This window comes from Thunnus maccoyii, chromosome 6 (assembly GCF_910596095.1).
Source record: "Thunnus maccoyii chromosome 6, fThuMac1.1, whole genome shotgun sequence".
NCBI lineage: Eukaryota > Metazoa > Chordata > Actinopteri > Scombriformes > Scombridae > Thunnus > Thunnus maccoyii.
The window spans coordinates 25,711,050-25,736,193 of record NC_056538.1 but is presented as its reverse complement, the minus strand read 5'-3'; the positions used below and the strand labels follow the sequence as shown (position 1 = coordinate 25,736,193).

The 25,144-nt window shown below is 38.3% G+C and overlaps 1 protein-coding gene across 9 annotated transcripts in view; it reads right to left on the bottom strand.

Moving 5' to 3' along the window:
• The window catches only part of nbeab (neurobeachin b), a 205,827-nt gene that overhangs the window by 145,745 nt on the left and 34,938 nt on the right, over positions 1 to 25,144 (bottom strand). For all 9 annotated transcript variants that reach the window (XM_042414356.1, XM_042414357.1, XM_042414361.1 and 6 more), the window contains exons 2-5: positions 5,609 to 5,840; positions 4,018 to 4,118; positions 3,693 to 3,788; positions 2,191 to 2,312 (exon numbers count right to left, since the gene is read on the bottom strand). In XM_042414356.1, the coding sequence (XP_042270290.1) occupies positions 2,191 to 2,312; positions 3,693 to 3,788; positions 4,018 to 4,118; positions 5,609 to 5,840 (551 nt within the window). The remainder of the gene's footprint in view (positions 1 to 2,190; positions 2,313 to 3,692; positions 3,789 to 4,017; positions 4,119 to 5,608; positions 5,841 to 25,144) is intronic.

Sequence of the window (25,144 nt, the reverse complement as noted above, 5' to 3'; positions counted from 1 at the left end):
AGTGGAACGAAAACTGTGGACAAGTGGAGGAGTCTCAAAGAACCGTGTCCTGGATGGTTGCACTGAGACAGGTACAGACCAGAAGCGGTTGGGAGCCGAGTTGCATTGTCACCGCTATGAACAGTTTTTGAAAACAACTTAAAATCCATGTCCAATGACTAAAATCCTTTATCCAGTTAAAAGATATATTAAAAAAACGACCAAGAAGCGTATTGCAAAAATGTGGCCCAAAACTGGATAAAAGTCCATTTCTGACAGAGCTTCTGGTGGGCAAACACAGATACCGATGCATGAAGCCGACGCAAGCAGAGAAGAAAGAGGAGGATAAGATATTACCCTAACTGAATCTGAACAGGAAAAATACATCAGGTGAGACTAAAGCTACTGCATTTTGCAGGCATGGAAACAACTACAAAGGCTAAAAACACTTAGTTGATGAGCACAGTGATGCTCCCTCAGTCTAATCCTTCCACTTTGATCTTCTTGACTATACAGATAAAATATATATAATGTCAGCAGCACTGTCAGCTGTATACCGTATGAGCAGAGTCTGTACAACCCAAACCTGAACAAACACAAACAGCGTTGCAACACCGTACTACTTCTGTATTCTTACTCTGCTTGGTCTGAACATCTTTTTCACCGCTAACATGTACTCACTACATTTCCACAGTCTTTAGGTCTACAGCTGTCTCCCATCTTCAAAGCTCCCCACCACCGCCACCCACTGGGATCATCTAAAACAAACAGACCTCTTTGTCAGGGCAGATAAAGAGAGCAGAGGCTTTTATACTGTGGGGGGTGCATGCAGGGCTAGAAATATAAAGCCCCACACCTAGCGACCACTGTGTCAGCCAAGATGCTCCCGTTGACATCCCATTGTGATTGCACATCAGGTGGAGAGCCGCAACCTCGGTCCGCTTCTGAAGATACAATCATTTTTTTTGTTGTCTACACACCCTGCGACTGAGCTCTGAGGCCCTCAGAGCAATGCATAAACAGGATTAGCTTGGCATATCTCACCTTTTTTGTGACTCTGTCTGTAAGAAATCGCTGCCACATGAATACCAAAAACTTAACTAAGCCAATTTTTTTTTTTTTCTTTTTGAAGTCATACATCAGAGAAACACAGAACAAGTCCTTCCAAGGTGAGAAGATTCTTTCATTCAAGCTGTGTGATCCTGCAAATGCAATGGCAGCCAGCACATGATTAACAGTGAACTGTTATCTCTGACCAATAAGTGTGAACAGTCTTTCCCTGTCAGCCAACTCTACCTTTTCATCTTTCATATCCACTCTCTCTTTCATTCATTACCATGACTCTTTTATATGTCCCATTGTATTCTGTGATTTTCTTCCAAGGCTTCTCTCATAAACAGAGAACAGCAGCTGAATATCACTGCACATTTGGGTTAGTGATTTCAGCACTAATTACCCCCAAACCCCTGCAAGAGCTGGTATGTGGGCCTTATGTGGCAGATATTCAAATCTAAATCTAAAATATAAATACCGCCACAGTGCCTCTCACTGCAGCAGTCCACCTCTGTAACAGCCAGTACCAGCCACTGTATTTCATGCTTCCATGGGTTTTAATCTCAGTAATCTCACCTAATTCCCTCTTTCTCTATTATAATACATGATATTATCTGGGAAAAAATGAGGCTCTTTCACATACCACATTACATAAGTGTTGAGTTGCCATTGTGTGAAAAATATCTATAAAACTGTTTTAACCTTGAAAAACAACTTCCAGTCATAATCTGCTTAGATGGGAAAATCACTGTAGGTCACAGAGTATCAGACAGCATACTGCGTTGTCAATAAAGCTGCCGGTAGCTTTGCAGGTCTCTAGATCATTTGAATACATAGGATGTGATGTTATGATCAATAGTGCCTGTAGAAAGCCCTCCGCACTAACTAATGAAACTTGCTGTTGTCTACAAACAGTAACAGAGACTAAGTCGGTCTGTCATTGGGGTTTTTCAAGTAGGCACCTTCCATCATTAACATGGGAGAGGGAATGATTTCTAACACAATGCTAAAGCAATTAGATTGATGAAAAACACAAAAGTGTAAGTGTCCTCTCCTTGATGTCATAATGTCGACTTTCTGCAGCTGTGAGAAAGATGGGAGTTTATTGACAATATTGGACACATGGAGCACAAATGTATGTAATTATTGTGTACTCACCAGTAGAGATATGGTTTGTCCTTGTCAACATTGATGTTATTCAAGGGATCCATTCTGAACCAGGTGTTAAATGTAAACCCATTCTGATAAGGCCACTTGGCAATAGGAGGTAAAGCAATGGCCTGGGGGCAGAAAAAGATGGCGAAAGACACAATCATGCAGGTTTAAGGGCACCTTGTTTAAAAATCTTTTGCATTGTCTTTAACACAGTTTCAAGTTAGGGTAAGATTAAGCTATGTAGAAATCAATTTGATTCAACTGACTACTATGAATCTATTATTTCTATTATAAATAAGTTGTGTTTTCAGGCCACTTTTGTTCAGAATGCTTACTGCAAATATTTAATGTAAATGTCTAGATTTTTTTTGCTTAGGTCACATAAACGTGTATCTTTTAGTAGATTCATCATCGTATAAAATAAAATAGCACACAGGGAATTGTAAATATGTTGTGACCTCCAAGATGTTGCTGGCCAACTGATTGTACTTTAATTCCTGCTCATGCTGAATATTTTATGATGGCAAGTGTCCAGCCTCTTTGAAATAAATCCAAAGCCTTTATTCCTATCCTATTTGCATTTCAGTATAGTTGCTATTAATCTCTAAGATCCGATGGAGAGACTTGTTTAAACCACTTTTTAATCATCACTGAAAATTAAGAATACATCCAATGAAATCACTGTGAGGATTCATTTACTTGCTTTAATCAACATCCTCTGGCATGATGCAAAATATGCAGAAAAGCTTTTAACCTTGCTAAGTGTAACAGTTAATGAGAAAAAGGTAATGAACAGTATACCCCACTAGTGCTGTCTTGTCACAGGCTGCTTATCTCTCTGTACCTACAATATTTACTCTACTTTATCACCGGTTTCTCTCAGTATGTAAGCGCTCAAACACCAGCTCTAAACTGCACCTATTTAATTTAGTCACACTACAATGTCCATCTTTCTTACACTGGGTAGATACCTCACATTTAAACTATAAACGCTATCAATAATTTGAAGTCAGTTTATGTACACAGTATCTGTATAGCTGAATCCACAGACATTTAAAGGCCAATTCACTCCTGTTTTCTTGGGGTTGTCAAAATTCTTATTATAGGATCATAAATCCTAAAATGAAGTAGAATTAGATGAGTCAGGTTTTATTAGAGTGGGTTCATCAAAAAAGTTAGTTATAATAACCATCAGAAAATGAACTTTGCCGCAATCAACATTGCTTTTCACAATTATCTTATGACATAAAAATGTATGAAGCCCAGCACATATTAGAGGTAAATATTTTGTTAAGTGGTTATACTTTAGGTTTTGGTTATTAAACACAGTATGTGTAATCTTTGACATCTATTATTACCGTATAACAGATTATACTTTGTTAACTTGTGCATTTGAACGATCAATAATCCTACGCTTATAACCTGCCGGGCATGGATTAATGCTATTTTAAAATTCATGCTATTTAAATTTTAAGATTGCAGGATGGAAATATGTGAATACTTACTGCTGCACTGCGACCAGGAAAGTTGAAGAAGGCATCTGGGCCGTGTCTCTGGGGCATCTGATTCAGCACCGACAACATTTTGACCGCATGCTTCGGCTACACAGGTGCAAAAGATGAAAGAGAAGTTACTAGACAGTCAAGGCTGTCTCTCAGACTGTTATGACTGCAGACAGTCGATACACTGTCAGTTAGCTCGTTCACTCCTTCTGTAGTTTGTCAATTACAGAACAACCCCCGAAACAGATCAGTGTGATGGCTCTCTTGGGGCAACTCATGTAACACGCTTCTGTCTAACACACTGCATCTGGTTCCTGCTATCACTTACCCAGAGGCTGCCTTCCCCTCGTAGCATGCTGAAGAGAATTTTCAGTTCCTTCACTGTGATGCTGTAGCTGGCCAGCACTCCCAACATGTCCACCAGCAGGTCTTTAAAAGGAAAGATAGCATGCATGTATCACCAAATACTAGAAATATTAGAATTCATCCACACTGCGCAGGAGTGGTCTTCCTTGTGAAATGTATTTGTATGCATCAACTCCCGAGATAATAAAAACAGTGTTTCTTTGGTTTAACTTCATTCTCACTGAGTGCATTGTGTGTGAAATTCTATTACATTTATCACACAGACGCTTCTACTGCAATTACATGGGAACTGACTTGTAAATCAAAGTGATGTCTAAATGATACATTGTTTAACTCACAGGCATAGTAACACCACAGGGAAAATGCATTTCGTTTTCATCAGCTGAAACATAATTTATAAGCCAGACAAGGTATGGATGTAATTTGCACTGTGAAAAATACCAAAGTGACACTGACTTCCACAGACAACAACACGGTGACATGAATACAGATCTGAAGGGCTCATTCCCTAATGGCCTGTAAGTATTGGAAAAAAAAACAAGACCAAGAACTGTCTAAAGCCTAGCTAGTGGTCTCTGCTGCAACTGCTGCATAACCCCCCTTCTAGTGTAAAAATAAAGACCCGGGAAGCACAGGGACCATGAATATACACATATATTACTTCATGAAAATCAAGCCGTTCATCTATGAGATATTGTACTGTGTTAATGACCAAAGTGTTGGTCAAGGGTAAATTTTTGACTTGATAGCACTAACAAAAACCAAAGGAGTTTACTATTAAAGATATAAAATATTCTGGATCTGAGTAAAGAGTACGGTCTTGACCTGCTCTATGTGAAAAGTGCCCTGAGATAACTTTTGTTATAATTTGGCCCTATATAAATAAAACTGAACTTAACTGAATTGAATTGATATGCAATAGAGTCATATTTTTGTTAATCAAAGGTTTATGATACCTACAAGCAATTAAAAAGAACTATTGTTTGAATTCAGTTTGAATTAATATTTACTTTCAAGTGTCACTGTGACTTTTTTTTAATAATTGGTGTATCAAAGAATTGTTTGAATTACAAACAAATGAAAGTGTTCAAATTACAAAGCACACTCCAAACATTTCTGACTTATCTTTTATTGCTTCTACCTTTTCAATATGTTTAAAAGGGGTAGTAAAATTACTGCTGTCTTCCTACACTGTTTTTTTCTTTTGCATGACCTTTTTAATTTATTACAACACAGAAAACCAAGAGAAAATTAAATAGTTTTGAAAGTTTGAAGTTCTGAAAGTAGTTTTTGTAGACTTCTGGTGCAGAGGTTTGTGTAGAGGACAACTAGACTCCTAAGCTTTTCCATCCACAATCCATAGAGCAACTTTGCTCATCTATTCAAAATGCAGATCTATTAAAAGATATGGAGAGAATATTTTGTTGCCTGACAAGAGAGCTGAAACACAAGAGGGCATAACCCATGCGCATATGCTGGACATTAACATAATAACAATCAACATGAAAATTAATGTACAACCTCTGCTATTTAGGAATAAAAGGCCTGCTCACCTGCAATCATGTCATCAACTGAGCTCATTTTGAGCAGCACCTGCTGGATGAGGCCCACCTCCGTGCTCGTCTGCAGGTTTCGCACGCTCTTCCGAAGGATGGCGGTGAACATGCTCCAGATTTCAGCTTGGCAGGTGACGTCACAGTGCTCCAGCAGCTCCACCATGCAGCCGATACTTTCTGCATCCTGAATAATGAAGTTTGTCTCCAGATCAAACTCGCCACCCACCAACTGCAGAAATAAGACGGGACAGATAGAGAAGAAAAGATGAGGGCTGATTTGTAGGCGTTTTCTCATGTTATATAAATTAGTAAATACAGTGATGTTCTAGCATGGAGCGATATGGATTAAACTCTAAACTTTCACACTCAGCAGTGATGCAGTTTGACTCAGCTTTCCATCCTGTTCTTGATCAGTTTTATTTTCTCTCTAAGGTGAAATTAACCAAGAGGACACTTTCACATATGTTCCAGGTCACTGCTCGGATGTTAAAGAGCTGGCCAACACTGGAAGAAGAAGGTGAAGATCTCTTTCCTTCTAAAAGGTTTTGATCAGAATTTAAGTACCCATGAAAATAAAATACCCTGGCGTTTAATGAAAAGTGAAGGGGGAGGGACTCCGTAACCCTGCTGTCCCTTTAGAGTCACAAATGATAATCACTATTAAGAAAGTAGAAAGCAACAATCAATAATGCAGTTCTTCAAGTTCAACAAGCATGAAATTAGCTCACTAAAGAAGTGCATGGTATATATGGAGAGCACTGACAACAACCTGCTGGTGGGCATCAAAGCAAGCAGGTGGAAAATGGGCCTAGATACCCAGTGCACATTACTGTGATTGACAGGTAATAGCTAGGTGAGATCAGAAGCTGCCTAAAGTAGTGGAAAGAGACTAGTCCATGGAGGTATAAAAGCAAGCCTCACCTCAATCATCATCAGATTTTGGTGCAATTATGTTGCAACGATGTGTGTCACTGGACTGCTTCGTTTTAAAGATCGGAGAGACAGTCTCTCCGCAGAATGCAGTTGTTCTGCAATATCAAATAAAGCAGAACTCCACAAAAGCTAATAGTCTCTCACAGGTATTATGTTTGGATTTGAAAAAAGTGGGTAGGTTAAGTGGAAGAAGGTCTTATAGGAAATGCTGCACTTAACACTAATGTAAAAAATAAAATCTTGTAAAACACGTTAAGTTTTTAGTCTCTACATTCATTTTTTTGTTGGAGATGCGTAGATCCCAGCAGCATAAGTGATAGAGTGACACTTAATCAAGTTTATTCTGGGAAAAAAAAAAAAAAGGCTATTACCTACATATTTTGAAAACCATCCCCAATGTTGAAAATTCAGACTGAAAACCAGACATCTTCATCAAAGAACACAGAGTGCAGAGACAATGTTTAGTGTTTTAGCACTAACAATAACAGCTTGAAAACTCATGGGGCGGGGGTAATATGCAGCCTGAGTCGTATCAGTGGTCAAAATGCAGAGACGACTCCTATAAAGCCGAGCAAACTGTAACAAATCTGTCCTTTAAATATAGTCAATATGTTAACTGCTATGGAAATTAACAAACCAATGACGAGCTCGTTAGCGGGATACAGACAATCCTTAATGCCAAACTGCCTGCTCCTCCCACCACCTGTCTTATGCCACCATGCATGTCCTGATGCAGAGAGCCGAACGTAATAAAGCAACACTATGTTGCTTCATCCTTCTGTCGGGCAAAACATGCTGCATCTGGTGGCCAAGTCTAACTGGGTAGTGAATATTATATTTTGCAGTATATAAGCAGATGGTAGCAAAACTCCTGATCATGCCCAAAAGATCTTGTCATTTATACAAAAGGAATATTTACACATGTACACCTACATGTACAAATGCTGAATGTGGAGCAAAACATAATACTATCAGCAGACCTGAGCACGTCATTTAAGCAATTAATTACAAACTAAATTCATATGAATAAAAGTCAAATACAGTTGAAATTATATTAAGCATATGAAATATCTTAGAGAACAAAGATCTAATCAGGGAGTCTATACAGCACCTGTAAAGCTCCCTTCTGCATTAAGATCATTAATGAATTCCAGTGAAGGTGCAAATGTCTCGCTGTCAATATGTTTAAGTACTTTATGTGAAGCTCTATGAAGAGTTTGAAAAAGTTTTTCATTATCAGTTTAATGTCACAACGACGACATCCTGCTCAAGTTGCTTAAGAGAAGAATTGAGGACGAGAATTGTGATTTTACGAATCAACGGTTACAACACTATTTGTGTTACATACTGTGTAAACACCCCACTAACACGATGTGTTTATATGGTACTTACTTCGTGCCAATACATGAAGATACATAAAGTATTTTTTATGGATCCAGAAGCTGTCTAAGGTTGTTTGTCTGAAGAGACCAGTGCGTTTCGGCTGGAAGGCTTCATCATGGTTGGCATACAACTCATTACAAGGAACATTTAAATAAAATAGTTGTTCATCTACAAGTGAGTTATCAGCAGACAAAAGGGTATATCACTTGATATTGCATGCAAGGAGGGAAAAAAAAGAGGTCTAGACTAAACCTCATCATTCTCATTGCCATTAATCACACCATTCAAAGACACACCACAATCCCGAGAAATGCTGTAATTGCAGATTCGCATCCCCACAATAATTTTCGCCCATTATTCTACAAGAGGTAAATAAAGACATGAAATCACTGATTACACACTTAATACATGGAGAGCAGAGCTCCTCTAAGCCATACAAAACCAATCAGTGCAGAGTTTGAATACCACTTAATTTCAGTGATGTAAACCCTGTAATCAGTGCAAAGAAGAAAATGACCAAATTCTCTGTATACAGAGACAAACTATTGCACACTGTTAATATACTACAATGATTAAAAAAACACTCTCAACATGGTAAAAGCAACCTGAAATTCATCATGTCCAAACACCTCCCATAAAGAGATAACGTTACACTCATTCTAACAATTTGCAGCTGCTTCAGAAAGTACTTTGGTTGTATTATACATTTAGCTAACAACATGTTTTAGAAAAAATGTCTGGGCCAGTAGTTAAGACACCTACCATACATTGTGACTGCAACATTCAAAACCAGTTCAACCGAGGACTGAGAAACTTCCTAATACATATCTCATGTCTTCCTCATCGTTTCTTGTCTGCAATCCAACTGAGACCCATCTAATAATCTTCAGAAATGTTTTATATCTTACTTGGAAATACCTGATTAACATATACCGTACTAGTCAAAGTTTGGACACACTTTCTCACAAGTGTGGCCAAACTTTTGATTGGTACTATATATCCAAGCCTTTCCAATGATACAAATTTAGCTTTGATTTATTTTGTATCCTTTGGGACTTTGAGATGCAGTTGATTGAATGTGAAAACACACACACCCATCCCACACTCGACAGGGCTGGTCTGAGGAAAATCCAAATTATAAGGGCCAAGGAACTGTCCACAGAACTTTTAAGATGCTGTAACTGTGTTAAAGCAAAAATCTGAAGAAGGGTACAAAAACATAGTTTGGATCCCCTCATTAGGATCAAATGGCTGATATAGCTTTAGAGTTCCTCTGCAGAGATGAAAACCTGCCAGAAAGACAACAATCTCTGCAACACTTCATTAATTAGGTCTTATTGGTAGAGTGACTATTATATATTTCTTTCCTAAGTGAAAGACACATGGCAGCCTGCCTGGAGTTTACTTAATGACACTAAACCTGACAGCCTTAGACAAAAATATTCTGTTGTCTAGTGAGACAAAAATGGAACTTTGGCCAGAAATAATGGTAATGGTGACATTACCAATAAAGCTAGGAAGCCATAAAAAGAATAAAGGGAGATCTTCAAAGAAAACCTGCAGATGACATCAGAATGGGCTGAGAATTCACCTTTCAGCATGACAATGAGCTTTCAGCACACAGAAAACACAGTGCTGCAGGGCTTCATGACAAGCCTCTGAATGTCTGGTGACCCCGGCAACAGCTGAGGTCAGGAGGTGAAACTGTTTGAAAATCTGCGGTAAGACCTGAAGACTGCAGTTTTCCGACCGTACCCATCCATCTGACAGGACCTGAGAGGATCTGCACAAGGAATACTAGAAATGGCCCATAAAAGGTGTGCTAGATGTAGCTGCTCCAAGATATACAGTCATCACTGTAAATCATGCCGTTAGAAAGGAAAAGAAAGTCTGAATATTTAAGTACATCAGATAGTTCTCTGTTTTATATTTAATAAACTTGCAGCGTTGAGTAGAATGCAAACGATCCAAATTAGGTCTGCTAAAACCATGTATTTTACTTTTAGTAGTTTCTTAACTAAGCAATGCTGGATGCAATTAAAAAAGTGTTACATTTTAGCCTCACACCTCTATTACAACTGCCTAACAGGTGCCATAGAGAAGTAGTCTTTGGGTGTAGTACGGTATCATTTAACACAATACACTATGATTTCTGCAATAATGGCCACTGCAACATTCTCATGTTTAAAGGGAACAATGGAAGCAACAAGAGACGCATACAAAGCATTCAAGGTGAATTTTCGCTCTCTTCAAAACTTCACCGCTAGAATTAAATGCTGTATTTCGTGTCTGGCTCCCTGCTGGTTTTCCCATACTTATCTGAAATGCTTAAACAGCTGGAAACCCTGACAGTGAGAGAATGTGACTGTACGTTCATTTATTTCGCGCTTATCTCTGACTTCTACTCCTGATGGTTTCCAATGATAGAGGACTGCTAGCCTTGGTGTGTTTACCACAGTTAAACCCAACAGCAGCTCAGTGCGTTGGTTGAGGCTGAGCTCCTCTACTAAATCCTTTCTCACTGAGACTCAGAGATCACAGCAGTATCAGCAATCTGCACAACAAAAACTCCTGCTCTGGGAAAGTCATAAGTGTCACAAATTCAGATGCAAATGAGTCAGGACATTTAAAGAAACAATTAATTTAACACAATATACTACATTTATTGCAGGGCTATTGACCATGTCGAGTGTCCCTATAATTTTTCCCTCTATTGAATTAGTATGTTACTCAATGACAATTAAATCCAGGATTTCAACTGACTGAAACTAGCGAAAAAATATAAAAAAGTCTGTGTCCTAAATCCATGTGGTCACCATGTTGCCATGAATCTGCCTGTGTTGTGCCTTTGCTGTTCACAGTCGCCATCGATCTTTCTTCAGGATATTAAATTTACAGTAGCGTGATTCATGAGAAAACAATGAAAAACATTCTCAATTTATCAAATTATCTTAATGATTTCCAGTTCTCTTTTTACAAGAAAAAGCTTATTAGTCAGCACCTATTGTTGCTTCCGTGACTTCCATTACACAGCCAACAGGTCTTTGTTGTTTCTGTATGGGAGAACAGTTAATTGATGTTTTGATGATAGCAGCTACAGAGTTTATTCATCCATGTGTGATAGATGGGACCTGAACAGTGTTCTTTGTGTGTGGCTAACAGCTCAGCATACATTATGTCTTACCTATCTAATCGCTCCATGTACAGAATTCTCTTTTCTGTTTCTGTTTCTAACTAAAGGGTGGAAATTGAAAAGCGATGGGCTAAAACTGAGGTCTTTCAGGTGATAAAAGTGTCTGAAGTCTGTGTTGCAGTCCTGGTAAAAATATATGGGGCTAGAACAGTGACATTCAATTTTGGCATTGAAAATAAAATTTGGCATTGAAAACAAAAACCTGAGCTGAAAAAGGAAACATTGGCATTGAAACACTTGCATTTGAAAAAGTTGTATTGGTGCTGAAAAATAAAATACAGACATTAAAAAAATTACAATCTTATCTTTTTTATTTTGAAATTTTTTATATTATGTTTTTCAATATCAATCTTCAGATTTTTTCCTCATGTCTGTCTTTTTTCAGTGACAGTTTTTTTACGCTGTCATTTTTATCTTTTTTTTCAGTGTCACTGGTTTTCAGTTTCAACTTTCTGTCACAGTTTTGGCGTAGAGAGAGACTAAAGGTTTGAGGAGAGAGGCGAGGAGTGCATGATTTACATATAATCTGCATTTAATAGGGAATGAAGTTGAGTTACAGTCACAGTGAAGTTCACATTTCAGAGACAGTAGAGCTGATGCAAGCTGAGTTGACGCCACAATACGTCCTGATTACTATTTTAAATATGTTTTACACAGGTAACCCCTGTGAATACATGTGCTGAACCAGAGCTTCATTCTGAACCTGTAACATACTCAAGCTGGCTAAAATGTAGCGTTAACTAATCCCTGTTGCTTTATTTATATCAGTTTGCTGTTAGTAACTGCTTGTTAGTAACTCATTCACGTCTGCCTTTTTGTCTCACAGTAACGTTACATTTTTTATGTTCAGCGGTTTTCTTAAATTCATATCCATCAATGTTATACAATCCAGCAGATCAGTACAGCTTCCTTAAAAACATCAAGTTTTTAAAATGTGTGACTGCGACTTGATTTGACTGTTGATAACCAGTGATATAACTGAACAATACTTAAGACCCACTCCACAGCTTAATGAAGGATATTTTAGAATACATTTACTCATGAACAGCTACCACCCTGTCTACATGAGATATGTAATATTTAAGCTTTGGAACATCTTGTTTTATACGTCTGTCCATCAATAGGGAGGGGCAGAGCTGCATCACAGTGAGTGATGAATATCACATCAGCAACATGGGACGCATGAAGAGAGGGAAGCTTGATGCAGGACTGAAGCAGAAGCTGCAGGACATTCACCAATTATCATCCTCTCAGTCTGCCCAGCCAGGAGAGACAGTGTGATGGTGCCTGTGTTGGTGTGTTCATATGAACATCAGCTTATTCAGTAGTTTCAGACAGAAGCATGCAGGGGTTGGGCTGTGGCTGCTTGGATACCAGTGTAATCCTTCACATGCTCCTTTTGTAAAATAAAGCTTTATTCTATATCATTCTGATGTGGTGTTTTGTCCTTCATATTACCATCATACTTCATATTATATCATACTACCTGTACTTAAGTGTTGAATGTGATATATAGAACTTATGAGTACAGTTTTAGTGTTGGTTGCACAGAACCTGAACATAAATTATTTGCGATAGTTTTCTGAAAATGATCTAATGCTGCTTGTTTTACCATGTTTAAGTGTCCACATCAACTAAAAATATAATAATAATCCATGATGACAAGTCTACTGGCCTTGTATTACATTGGCTTTAATGTTGTTACTGTACATTATGTTCAAACAATTAGATGTGTAATATAACGTTAACATTTGACATTAATACTGAGAAAAAGAAGAGAGAATCACAGCCGGGTCTCTTCAGGCAACAAGTACATTAATAAAATATGAATGTTTATAATTTCTCTGAATGTTCAAACATTTGTCCATCTCTACATTTCTTTCAAAGACTGGCAGAGTGGACATGAACAGTATAGGGTCCGCTGTCAAGGCTGGGGGTGTCTTCATCTTCTGCACTGTACTGTGGCACAGGCTGCTTCTGTAAATACAATACAATCATGTGTAAATTGTATATAGATCAGTTTGAGCTCTATAAGTATACTGTATGTGACCACTGAAATACAAAAGATAACTAACTTTCCTCCTTTGTTCTCTATGATTATTATGGTCACTTCACAATAAACTAAAGTTCAGTTTCCCTTTTCTTTCTCTGTTCCCTTCTCCATCTCTTCCCTTCTCCATCAGATTTGACCAGTTTAACCAACTTTTTAGCCAAAAAGGACTCTGGCACCGTCGTGCAGTAACAGAGCGCGTTTCTCTCAAGATGCCGCAGTCGTCCCAACATGCAACGCAGCGTGATGTACCTTCACATTCCCTTTTTTGCATACTAAGGAGAGAGAGTCACTCTTCACACGCTCCTTGCTCACAACTTTCCTCTCTAAGTTGAAACTTAGTGCGTAAAAAAAAACTGTCACTGAAAAAAGACACATGAAGAAAAAAATCAGAAGATAGACATTGAAAAATATGATACAAAAAATATCAAAATAAAATAAGATAGTAATTTTTTTTAATGTCTGTTTTATTTTTTAGTGGAACCTGTTTCAATGCCACTACAACTTTTTCCAATAATAGTGTTTCAATGATAACGTGTCCTTTTTCAGTTCAGGTTTTGTCTTCAATGTCGAATTTTAATGTCACCGTTCCAGCCCCATAAAAAGACAGCATGTCAGTCAGCATGTCAAGTGTCAGCTTAAGCTTTTATCAAAGTCTTTGCACACCCACCCGGCCCATACGTATTCACATTATATCCTCGCAAACACAAACTCAATTGGAATTAAATCCTCTGCCATTTCTTTAAATGTACCATAATTCAACATCAAAGAGGCATGGAAGTTCTGTTAGTGTGAATGCAGAGATAGAAAAACACAGGCACACACACACTTTCAGAAAGTCATGTGGCATCCCAGTGTAATGGAGAGAAGCAAATTCAGCAGCCAGCAATTCATACTGCATGATGCAAGTACCGATGTGCTCGTTCAAATCAGGGTTTTGCAGACGAAGGTAAAGCTAACCCATTTCCATTTTCCCAGGAGGGGGAACAGGGAGGAAGGAGAAAACCTTCCACCTGCAGCTATGGCTAATCATATAATTTCAATTAAGAATATCTTCACCGGATTATTAAGACGCTTGGAAGCTCAGTGGAGCTGTGGGTATATGATTTGCAAAACCAGAGGAAGGAGAAAAGTTCCAGAAGCAAAACTACATTGTGAGGCAGGAGAGTAATACCACTTTAATTAAGCTGGTATCTGTGCAGGTCAACCTGGCAGACCTGTTAGAGTGGTTCCACTGGAGTAGTGAGTGACAGCTTCCTGCCTTAAAGAGAAGGCCTTACCATTCACAAACCAGAGATGAAACTCAATTGGCTATGTCTATCACCCCTGTACACTGATGATGTTAGTCACTTTCACATCCCCTGGCTGACCTGGAAACAATGAGATCTTGTGAAGTCACAGATAACCCAGCAGAGCGTGCTTTGTCTGGGGAAATGAAAGAAGGCAATACAGTGAGGTATGAGGCAGAGAATTAAGAGAGTTACATCGGAGCCCTTAAGAATCCTTCCACTTTCAACTGCTTGTGATTAGACCAGAGCTGAAGGCTCGCCGTCGCCATGGTGACAGGCAGCAAAGATTGGACTTGAGACAGTTTCTAAGGCAAGCCTACAGTGGCCAGTGGTAAAAAAGTCTCTTTTGGCGCCGATGTGAAGAGCAGGAATGTCCTCCCCGATATGTTTAAATTAATTAAATGAGATGTGTTACTGCTCCAAAGATTCATTCACCTAGACCGCCAGATGTGGACAGTAGCAGATGGAAAAATTTCCACCCCGCTATCGCTGGATGAATATTGTTTTAACATACCCTTCCCCCTGTTTCAAAATCCAGTTCTTGGCCCTAAAACTCAACTAAACTTGGTGATCTACTGCCCAGACATGATCATCACAATCAGGGATTTCACTGGCTTGATAAAAGCCCAGATACACTCATCTAAGGTTTACCCATTAGGATTGTTTTGCACTCAAACCAAAAGGCTGGAGGCGAGTGTTCATGAAGTGCTTGGAACACTTAAGTCTCTGAGTCTGTTTGGTGCATTCATAACATACAGCGCAGTATTCAGAGGCAGAAGACAAAAACCAGCTATGGAGGTCATCAAAAGAACAGTATAATTTGGTGGCTTATTCCAGTGAAATCACTGTCAATACTTGGAAGCCAAAGACTCCTACTAAACTTGACCATACAAAGGACAACAACAAGCTTCAGCTACAGAATCAAAACAGCCTGCAGCTGATTTTTCAAACCATAAACAGTCAAAGGGATGGAGTATGATGCAAAAACATGGTATGCCAAAGTAAAGAGAGGAAGAAACAATGGATTGACCATTTTGCAGCCAAGGGCTTAACAGCACAAGAGGGAGTTAAACAAGAAACACAATATCCTGTCAGAACATTTGGATTTTCCAACAGCCTCGCTCACTTCATGGCCACACTATTAAGTGTTTTTCAGCAAGAATAAAGCAAAGGCAGACACATTTCTTTGAGCTGTACAAAAAAGTAAAAGACTTACTGTAATAGAGAACTTATGTAACATTTACTCACAAAGTATTTGAGATTTTCACATATTTGTTCTTTTTATTATTTGACTTGTCGTCTTTCTGGAATATCATCATCTTTTTAAACTGCCTGCATTTTAAGGTCCAGGTAACATTGTGTATGATGTTATAATACAAAAACAAGAGAATTAAACAGAAATTTGTTTTTAACTGAAGTTGCAAATACATTATCTTAAAATAGTGGTCCTATAGTCATACAGGTTAGAGCTTTAATATAACATTTGGTGTATGAACAAAGCATTTAGCACACCAAATCTTGTATTACAGTACGCTGCCAATACAATGATTACACAAAAAATTAAAAACACTTCAATCTTGTGGTCACTGATGGTCATAAACATATTAAGAAATCATTTTTTTTCTTTTTGTTGTTGTGGTGGAGAATCACCAACTAACTTCTGATACCGAACCATACAACACAAGAATCAGGATTTCTGTTTCATAGCACTGCATTGAAAATTAGGGAATAAATCTGAATGAGAAACATCGAATTGATAAAGCGACTACAAAAACATGTGGAGCTGAGAGCCACAGACAAAAGACCAAAAAAAAAATACAATTTATGCAAAGGAGTTTTTAAAATGCTAAAAGACCAGAACCATTCCATGAACCGCAACAGTGATTTTCAGTTGAGACCAACAGAGACTCGCCTGACAATCATTAGCCTTTATTTAGTTTTCAGTCTGTCATCGCAGTGTAAATGCTAAAGCAAATGACTTGAAAAGGAAGATGAAGGAAGATATAATGCAACAATAGCAAACACTGAGACAAAATGGCATTGCCACTCTGGGGGAACCTTTTCTAAAGAGCTGAGCCAGAAGTATACCCAGGGCCATTCTTTCTTTACTTTAAAAATGTCAAAAAATAAATAAATAAAAGGTCAAGCCGGTTAAGAGGACAGGGGTGTGGAAAACTTGAGAGGGAGTATCAAATATGTAACAAATCAGCTTATTGCTTCTATGGTTCCATTATAGTTTGATGAATGGCCCTCACATCAATGCTGAACCATGCTAATGACCACACTTCAAATGCCTTATCTATCCACTCTGCTCCACTGATGAGTTAAGAACACCAGAGAGCTGCGTACTGACTGGGAGAAGAGAAAATAATTATTCTTTCTCTCTTTAAAAAGCCAATAATCATGTGGAGATCACAGAGAGAAACTGAGGAAGACACAATGATCCAAGTTGGCAATATTAACTTCCATCCTTTTCGGTCACATTCGTCAAATTTATGCTCCTTGTGTCGACGATGTGTCGTGTCGTTTTCAAGGGGGTCACAAAACATGCGCTCACTAGAACTAACTGAAAACTAAACGATACTAAACACACAACACAGCAATGAAAAAATACTAATAATCAACTCAATAACTCAAACAAAAGAGACTTACAACCTCAGGATAGACACTGTCATGAGAAAAACTACAATCAGTGATAGCATTACTGAAAAAAGAAGCAATTTGTTTTAAGAAACACAAGAATAAAACACTTTTAAAAAGCCAAATTAAGACAGAAAATAAACATGGAAATGATTCCAATCAAAATGACCCCTAAACATAGAAGCTTTTTTTTTTGTTTTGCCAATTTCCTCACAGACAAAGAGCACCATCAAGAGAGAGATATCTGATATCAGGCATTGTATAATGATGCGTGAAAAAAAAAAAACATCCTAAGAGGCTATCATTTCAAACTAAAACCAGAGAACTGGATCTGAAGTTCTGTCTTGTACCAGTCATAAGAAGGAGTTTTATTCAGCAGTAGTTTTTATACTGATTTAGTATCATCTGCATATAATTGAACACAATTATCACAATTGACGGGAGAGCAACATAGAAAACTGAAGTGGTCCCAAAGTAGAACCTTGAGCGCCTTTTTGCCGAGTTAACAAATTAGATTTACACCCCTGTACAGCAACACATTGCTTTCTGTTATGTTATGAAGATACAAATCAAACTACAACAGTGCATGTTGGGAAAAGCTGACAGCATGGAGATTATCTGAAAGACGATAGATCAGTCAAGAAGTCCAATGAATACTACTCTTGATAAATGAACACTATCACATGCAGATAATACATCATTAGTGAATTTAGGAGAACCAAATAAATAAATTGAAATTGAGATAGGATGTTTTTAGATACTGTGATAATTGATTACAAATATATTTTTTAAATGCTTTGGCAACAGGATGAATAATTGAAATGGGTCTGAAATTATTGGGATGTTTATGTTTGTCTCCTTGTTTAGTCCTTAATGTATAATCAGAAGCAAAACTAACGTTATTTTAGACTACCAGACTTTTAAAATCTTAAAAATGGTTGTGCTGCTCACTTTACAAGACATTTTCTTTTCCCCAAACTGTTTTCATGTTGATGTTAGTGTGCACAAGTGATCTCAGACAAGGCAAGAGATTATTCCAGTTGCAGAGATCCGAGACTGGTGCAAAATACTGCAATATTTAACAAAAACATGCAAGAAGTCACTGGGCGTGTGTGACTCTTTCCCCACCCCATATTTCTGGTCGCACTCATTAGATACTGCTCATCTCACATCTTCAACTCATCTCCAAGGTGCTCCAACCGCAGGCATATCTTGGTTTTCGGCTGCAATAAAATAAAACATGTTTGAAAACTGTCTGAAACAGCTCGCAACGAGGTTCGAACTAGAAGACACATTATGATGGGCATGAGCACTAGAATTTATTCTGTGTGTACATGCTTTAAGTATTGTAAGTATAATCATATCATGTTTTGTATTAAATATGGGCTGGAGAAATTGAGAAGAGGAGACAGAGACAGAACTCTCTGGCAATACTGTACTTCATTGTGGTTACGCCAATAAGGTTTAGCTTGAATTTTGAAAATAATAGATGAGAGAGACAGAGAGAGAGAGTGCAGGACTTGCAATGGATATGCCAGACTCTGAAGTGCTCTGACAATAACAAAGGACCATAGCTTGTCCTTGACATGCTTAGGAGAGTGGAACACTTCCTCATTTTCTACTTAATCCACATTCATATTTGCATATCCACCATCACGCAACCATGTGAAAACTGCATCAATCTGAAGGCAAAAAAATGTAATAGTGGCCTTGTAGCTACTGACTGACTGCACATACACTCATCTCTTGACTTCTTGCTACAACTTGCCGACTAAAAACAGCCAGAATCTGTTGATAATCAGAGAGATTTCATCCAGAGATTTTAACCAAACTTTAATCGTCTTACTACAGACTGTAAAGTAGATGTATACATCATAACTGACTGTATAGTACATGAATGAGTAGCTCTACCTACTAGACAGGTGAGAGGACACAGACAGCATAACACCCGCTGCATAATGCCCACTGCCTTCTGTCTGAGACCTGGAGAGTTTCCACTCCTTCGCTAAAACTAAAGGCTCAGTCTATCAGCTAGCAGACAGGAGCCACCTGGTATGTCTGAATTTCTGAGTACATCTCCTGCCATGTACAGTTAGCTCGTAGATCCACAGTAAGTCTATATTTGATATCCATATGGCTGGCAGTGGTTGAGCATTGTAGCAAACGACAAAAAAAATAGAAAAAATGGGATCAAAAAACATTGGAAAGGAAGTATATAAGCAAACAAAAACAGCAATAATTAAGATGTCAGGTAACCCAGAGTTTAAGGCCAGCATCCCGTGACTGCGGCCGCTGTGCCTAAATTTTGAGGAGAGAATCGCAGCAGCATTTATTTACAGAGCCTTAGTAGGAATGTTGACTGTTTGCCTGCATTTAAATAAAGATTAGCATAAACCTGAAGAGAATGTGACCTGAATAAATCCCCAACTCCCTGCATGTGACCAAACTGTGATAAAGACATCAGGACGGTTGCTGTATTGTTTGAGGAAACATTTCTAAAGATTTAAAGATCACAGAGCTTTACAGAACTAAATGCCTGCAGCATACAGATGTGCCTAACAAGTCCCCAGGAAAGTGAAGATGAAAGGTGTTTTATAATGATTCAGTAAACCGGGGAGTCTATCGCTGAGGATTGTGAAAAATCTGTACTGTTAATGGAGTCATGCTGTGTTTCTTCCCTTCTCCTAATTTCATTTGGAATTACACAAATGTATCATCTGTCTGTAATTATCTGTTTATCGGTTTAGTGACAATTTTGTTTTCCCACGTTCTGATTATTAGCTGAGTTTAGTGTGGTGTCAGTATATCAGTAAACGAAGTTGACACACTGAAAAGAATTCTGTTCATTGTTTAAAGGTTTGCTGCTTGCAGAGAGTAAAATAACTTAAGATAAAAGACTCCATTTTTAGACATAATTGTTTTGTCTAATTGCATATTTCCGAGCGCAGGTGCTTGAAATGAGTTTAAACATTAATTTTACATTAATCTCATTTTACTGTACTCTGTAGCCCGTGTAACCCAAATCATCACAACATTATTTACGGCAGTTCATTTAACCTAATGTTAACTGTATTTCACAGTGCTAATTTCTAGTAAATTGCTATTTATTTGTCAACTTCATTTCACAGTCAGGTCACCAATTAGAAACTGGAGCAATTTCAGTGTTGTTCTTAATTACTTCAAGACCAATATGTAAATAAATAGGATAAAATATCTTAATTCTTTTGAATAACAAATTAAGCTGCAGAATGCATTTTGAGGCTGCTTCGCTACTGATATTAATTCATTCAGTGCTATAATAATAATAATAATAATGAGTAAAAAAAACATTTTAAGTTCAAAAATTTGAGAGTAAAGCTGCTCCCCTATTGAATTATTGCAGTATATCAGCAGAGGGCTTATCAGATATATACCATAAGGTGTGGCTGTGTCACGTAGACACATTGATGTTTATGATAAGAAAAATGTCAAAGCTGTAAAAAAAAAAAGTTTTGCAACCAGATGGGATCAGGCTTTCACTGTCAGGCCCCCAAACTCTAAAAAAGCACTTCCATTAGAGGTTAGGTGATCTGTCTGTGCCTCTAAAAATGAAAAAAAAAGACATTTTAAAAGGTGCAGTGTGTAGAATTTAGTGGCATCTAGCGGAACAGACTCGGCAGAAATGGAATATAATATTCATAAGTATGTTTTAATCAGTGTATAATCACCTGAAAATAAGAATCGTTGTTTCGTTACCTTTATATTTCAAGGAGCCCTTTATATCTGCAGAGTGAGCGGACCCACCGTGTTTCTACGGTAACCCAGAATGGACAAATTCCTATAAAGATACACTAAATATGTGTATGTGTGTACTGTATATGCATGGGTGTACATGTTATTATCATTATTATTATTCACAGGAGCAATAGGTGATACTATAGAGTTTTGGTTTTGAGTAAATACTAAATTGAAACTGTTCTCTGTGGTAGCAGTCGCTGTGGCTGTAAAGCGGCTGCAGCTCTGTAAAACCAGTCTCATGAGTAATTGACTGTATCACTTTCAAGTAGAAAGTCAAGGTCATAGTATACAATATTTCTCAGTGACTATATTTCACTCCAAATAACAGGGTTAGTCCGGGTTAACTGGAGCACAACAGATATACTTGAAGGAACAATTGGAGCAGGTTCTTCAGTTGTGTAGTCTAGGTAGGTTTGAGGACTTTGTTATGGTCCTGTACCCCCCCAATACCAGAAGTATAGCAAAACATTATAGTAGTAATATATAATATAATATTTTAAGTGATCTTCTAATGAAAGCCAATGGGCGTCAAGCACAAGGAGGACAGAAAAGAGAAGTCACAAGTGACAACAGTGACAACAAAGAGAGACTTTTAAAATGGCTAAGAGAGAGATAAGCTAATAGTTCAACTTGTTTCATCCAATTTTTAATTGCTTCACTAGGAAGACGATCACATAAGTCCTGGTTTTAATCAGTTGCTGGTAGCCAACTTTGCAAATGACTATCGCTCTGGCAATTTTGAGATAAGACACTGAAACAATCAGTAACACGGTCCTTCCTCTTCTCAAGCGTGACATCCCATCTATGCTCCATCACTTGGAGAGTAGAACTACTAATATCCATCAGCAAGGAGAGGATTTAATCAAAACCAGACTTTTTGTGTGAACTGTTCTGAACTGTTCTACAGTCTGACCTAAGATTAAGAGGCTGGGTAAAGACAGATACACTGTGTGTGTGTGTGTGTGGGGGGGGGTTTTTTTTGTGTGTGTGAAGTAGAAATTGTGCTGGCAGAAAGTAACATGAGCCAATATGTTTACTGAGTGGATTGAGGTTATCATTAAAAGTGCAGCTTAGGGCAGACACAGCAGATCAACAGCAGTCATATAGAGCTCACTGTTGCTGAGACTTGGAACTCCTCAGCCCAGCAGGCTAAGCCTCTGGCAGCATTCAGACTAAAAGGCATGGCACAGAGACAGACTGTGAGGAAAAGAGCAAATGAAAGAAGTGGCAATGCTACAGTAAGGAGAAAACACTGGTTAGGGAGAGTGCACCAAAGAGTGGGAGAGAGTGTGCGTGAAAGAGCAGAGAGAGACTTTACAAGTCGTACTGACGAGACAGAGCCAAAGCGACGTAATGATTTCATTTGTATACACATGTATTCCCACTCATTTTATTCAGGGTCAAAAGCATGCATTTGTCTAAAGGGGGGATATTAGACCAAAATAAAAGCTTCAAGAGCACAAAGAGAACAGAAAACAACCAGGGTGAAGGTTTGAATCTAGGAGATTTTGTGAGTCCAATGACAGAGCCACCACAAATACATTTTAAATATTAGTAAGTAACACAAGACTGTGTGGTGAATATATATTTTTTGGTGTAGGAAAAGCAGAGAGAAATGGCATGGATAAGGGCCGGGTGCAGTTGACAGAGGTTAGCGCATCTCCTCATCTGATCTGTGCACAGCGGAGTGACCGTGTCCCACCATGCATCACAGCCACCTCATATATCTAATCTCATCTTGATCCTGGCGGTGTACAGCTGTATTAAATGTCCTGTTCTCTTGCCCCTGCCACAACATCAGTGAACTGTGTCATTTCATTTCTAACATGTTCTCTTGTAACAGCCAATCTATCCGCCACGCCTGGGGGAAAAAAAAATAAGCTAAACGTCAAAGTGAAAGAACATCAGCTAAAGTAGCGGTCGACGTTAATGGTTTCATGACAAGCATAGCAAACATATCTTGTGTTTTGATCTCTCGCTCTGCAAACAACACAAACGCTAACAAACAGTTAGTCATCTGTATCTTGAATGAAATGTTGGCCTCACTTTTCTCAAGACCTCCGCCACACTCTGAAATGTCTCTCTGGCACAGCTGCTACAATTATTTCAATCACAGAGAAAATTATATCAAATCAGCGGTCCCTCAGCAAACACTAAAAAGCCATTTGTGATTTATTTAAGAGGAAGGGAACAGGTGATCACACAGAAAGAGCACAGAATCATGACCTGAGCAGGGCTCGAGACTAACGGCATCCTGTCATCTGGGAAATGGTGGAAAATGTGTTTAGGATCTTCCCCGAGGCGCCTCCTGGACAAAACGGATTTTATATATAATTTTTTTATTTATTTATTTCTAACTATCATTTGACAAATGACAAACTGAATCGAGCGCTGCATACAACGGAGCGTGTCTTCTCATGCTGTTACTGAAGTTGCTATCGGAGCTGCTCCGTTTACCTCATTACCGTGGTAACGCAATCACGTCATGCCCACCGCAGAGTCGAGCTGATCGCCGCTTCACCGCTGAGTGAGCGGCTCGAATGATGGGACATTAGTTATTCTCTCAGGCTTGACATAAAGAATGACATGCCGGATGGCGTGATAAGACATTTAGAGACGTAAGACATAAAGATAGACATTTAGACTATAGAGGCTAGAAGGAATAATAGACTACTACGAGAATAAATATGTCTGAAAAAGTGGGGTCATCTTATATTTGGGGACTAGACAATTACATGTTCACAACATCAGGTATTCTTTTTGAATGAATTAAGTATCGATGTAACATTAACTCCTACACAGAGTGTTGCATTATGGGTTGTTTTAAACCTTAAAGTTGCTAGGCGTTGTCTAGCGTCTTAAAGTTTGTTTATAGTGAGTGTGTTAGTCAGTCTTAAAGTGTTTGGTTAGTCCAGTTTAACCCCCTTATATTCAGGCCAATATGGTATTTAAGAACCAATTATTTTATAACATCCGAGGTTTCAGTTTTGTTTTTGTTTTTTTAAAAACGGCGGTTAGCTTGACGGTTTGAATGGCAGCTCTACCAGACCGTCTATCCCCTCAGTCACAAACAGCTTGCTCACAGGACCTCGCAAATATGTTGCACTGGTTCATCTGGCTGTGTGTGAGTATATTTGCTATAGCATACATTTAGACAATTTCAATATATTATTGGGGTCTTTTTTTGTTATAATCTAAGCCTTAAACACTCATTAAACATAGTATGTGGACAGTAGTGATGCACAGTTATATCCGCGGGCGCCTCGGTTAATCTGCGGATCGAGCATGTCAGGTCATATAAATGAACATTCTGATTAGTAGATGATGGGTTGCGGGTGGTTTAATAATACATCATTAATGAGGAAAATATTAATTACATTCTCTAAAATAAGAACACAGCAGAGAGCAGGGCAGAGCTGTGGTCCACTGCTGTTCATTTTCCGTCAGGCACGAATTGACTGACTCACAACTACACAAACTAATGGGGAATGCTAAGAAATACACAGAAACTAATAACAATTATTTCTGCAATTATACAAGAGAGACTGCTGGAGAAATTGGTGTACACAGCATGCTACAATCTTTCCAGACCGCATGGGTTATCAGGAGCAGAAACGGGACCGCAGCAAATACACAGTACAAAAATATGAAACAGTATTGTAAAGGAACAGTTCACCATGGAAATGTTTACAGCATCTCTAATCTTTAAAGTAAATGATTAAAGAAAACACTCATACATGAACAGGGGTGGATTTAGTGATTTTGGGGCAAATTCTGTCTTGCTTTACAAAGTAAAGAAACAACATTTTGATTTTGGGACAGTTAATATTCACTTCAGGATCGTTAAAACTCTTTTTCCAGATGGTTCCGGTACAGTGGTGAAAAAAAGTTAAGTCTGGAGCCCTGCCTGAATATTAAAAGCCAAATGTAAAAGGCCTTACCTCAGGAAAAGTGTGAACACTGTTTTCATCTTCTCTGCCAGTAATTTAAAAAGAAAATGAAATGTAGCCAATCTCAAAAAGCTCAGAAAGCGCAATTTGTCTAGCTGCATGGACTTCATTAAAATGGTCAGGATGTTTGCTCATGCTTAGACCTAAATGACTGGTAATAGTAGGATTCCCATTACCATCAGCGGGAGAATGGAATAAATAGAAATACATGTCAGGTGTGGTAAAAATCACTTAGCTCTGTGTCCCACTTCATCGTATGAGAGGTTATTTAATTTGAAGGTGAGACTGGAGCACAAAAGGACCATATGGGGTCCTGTT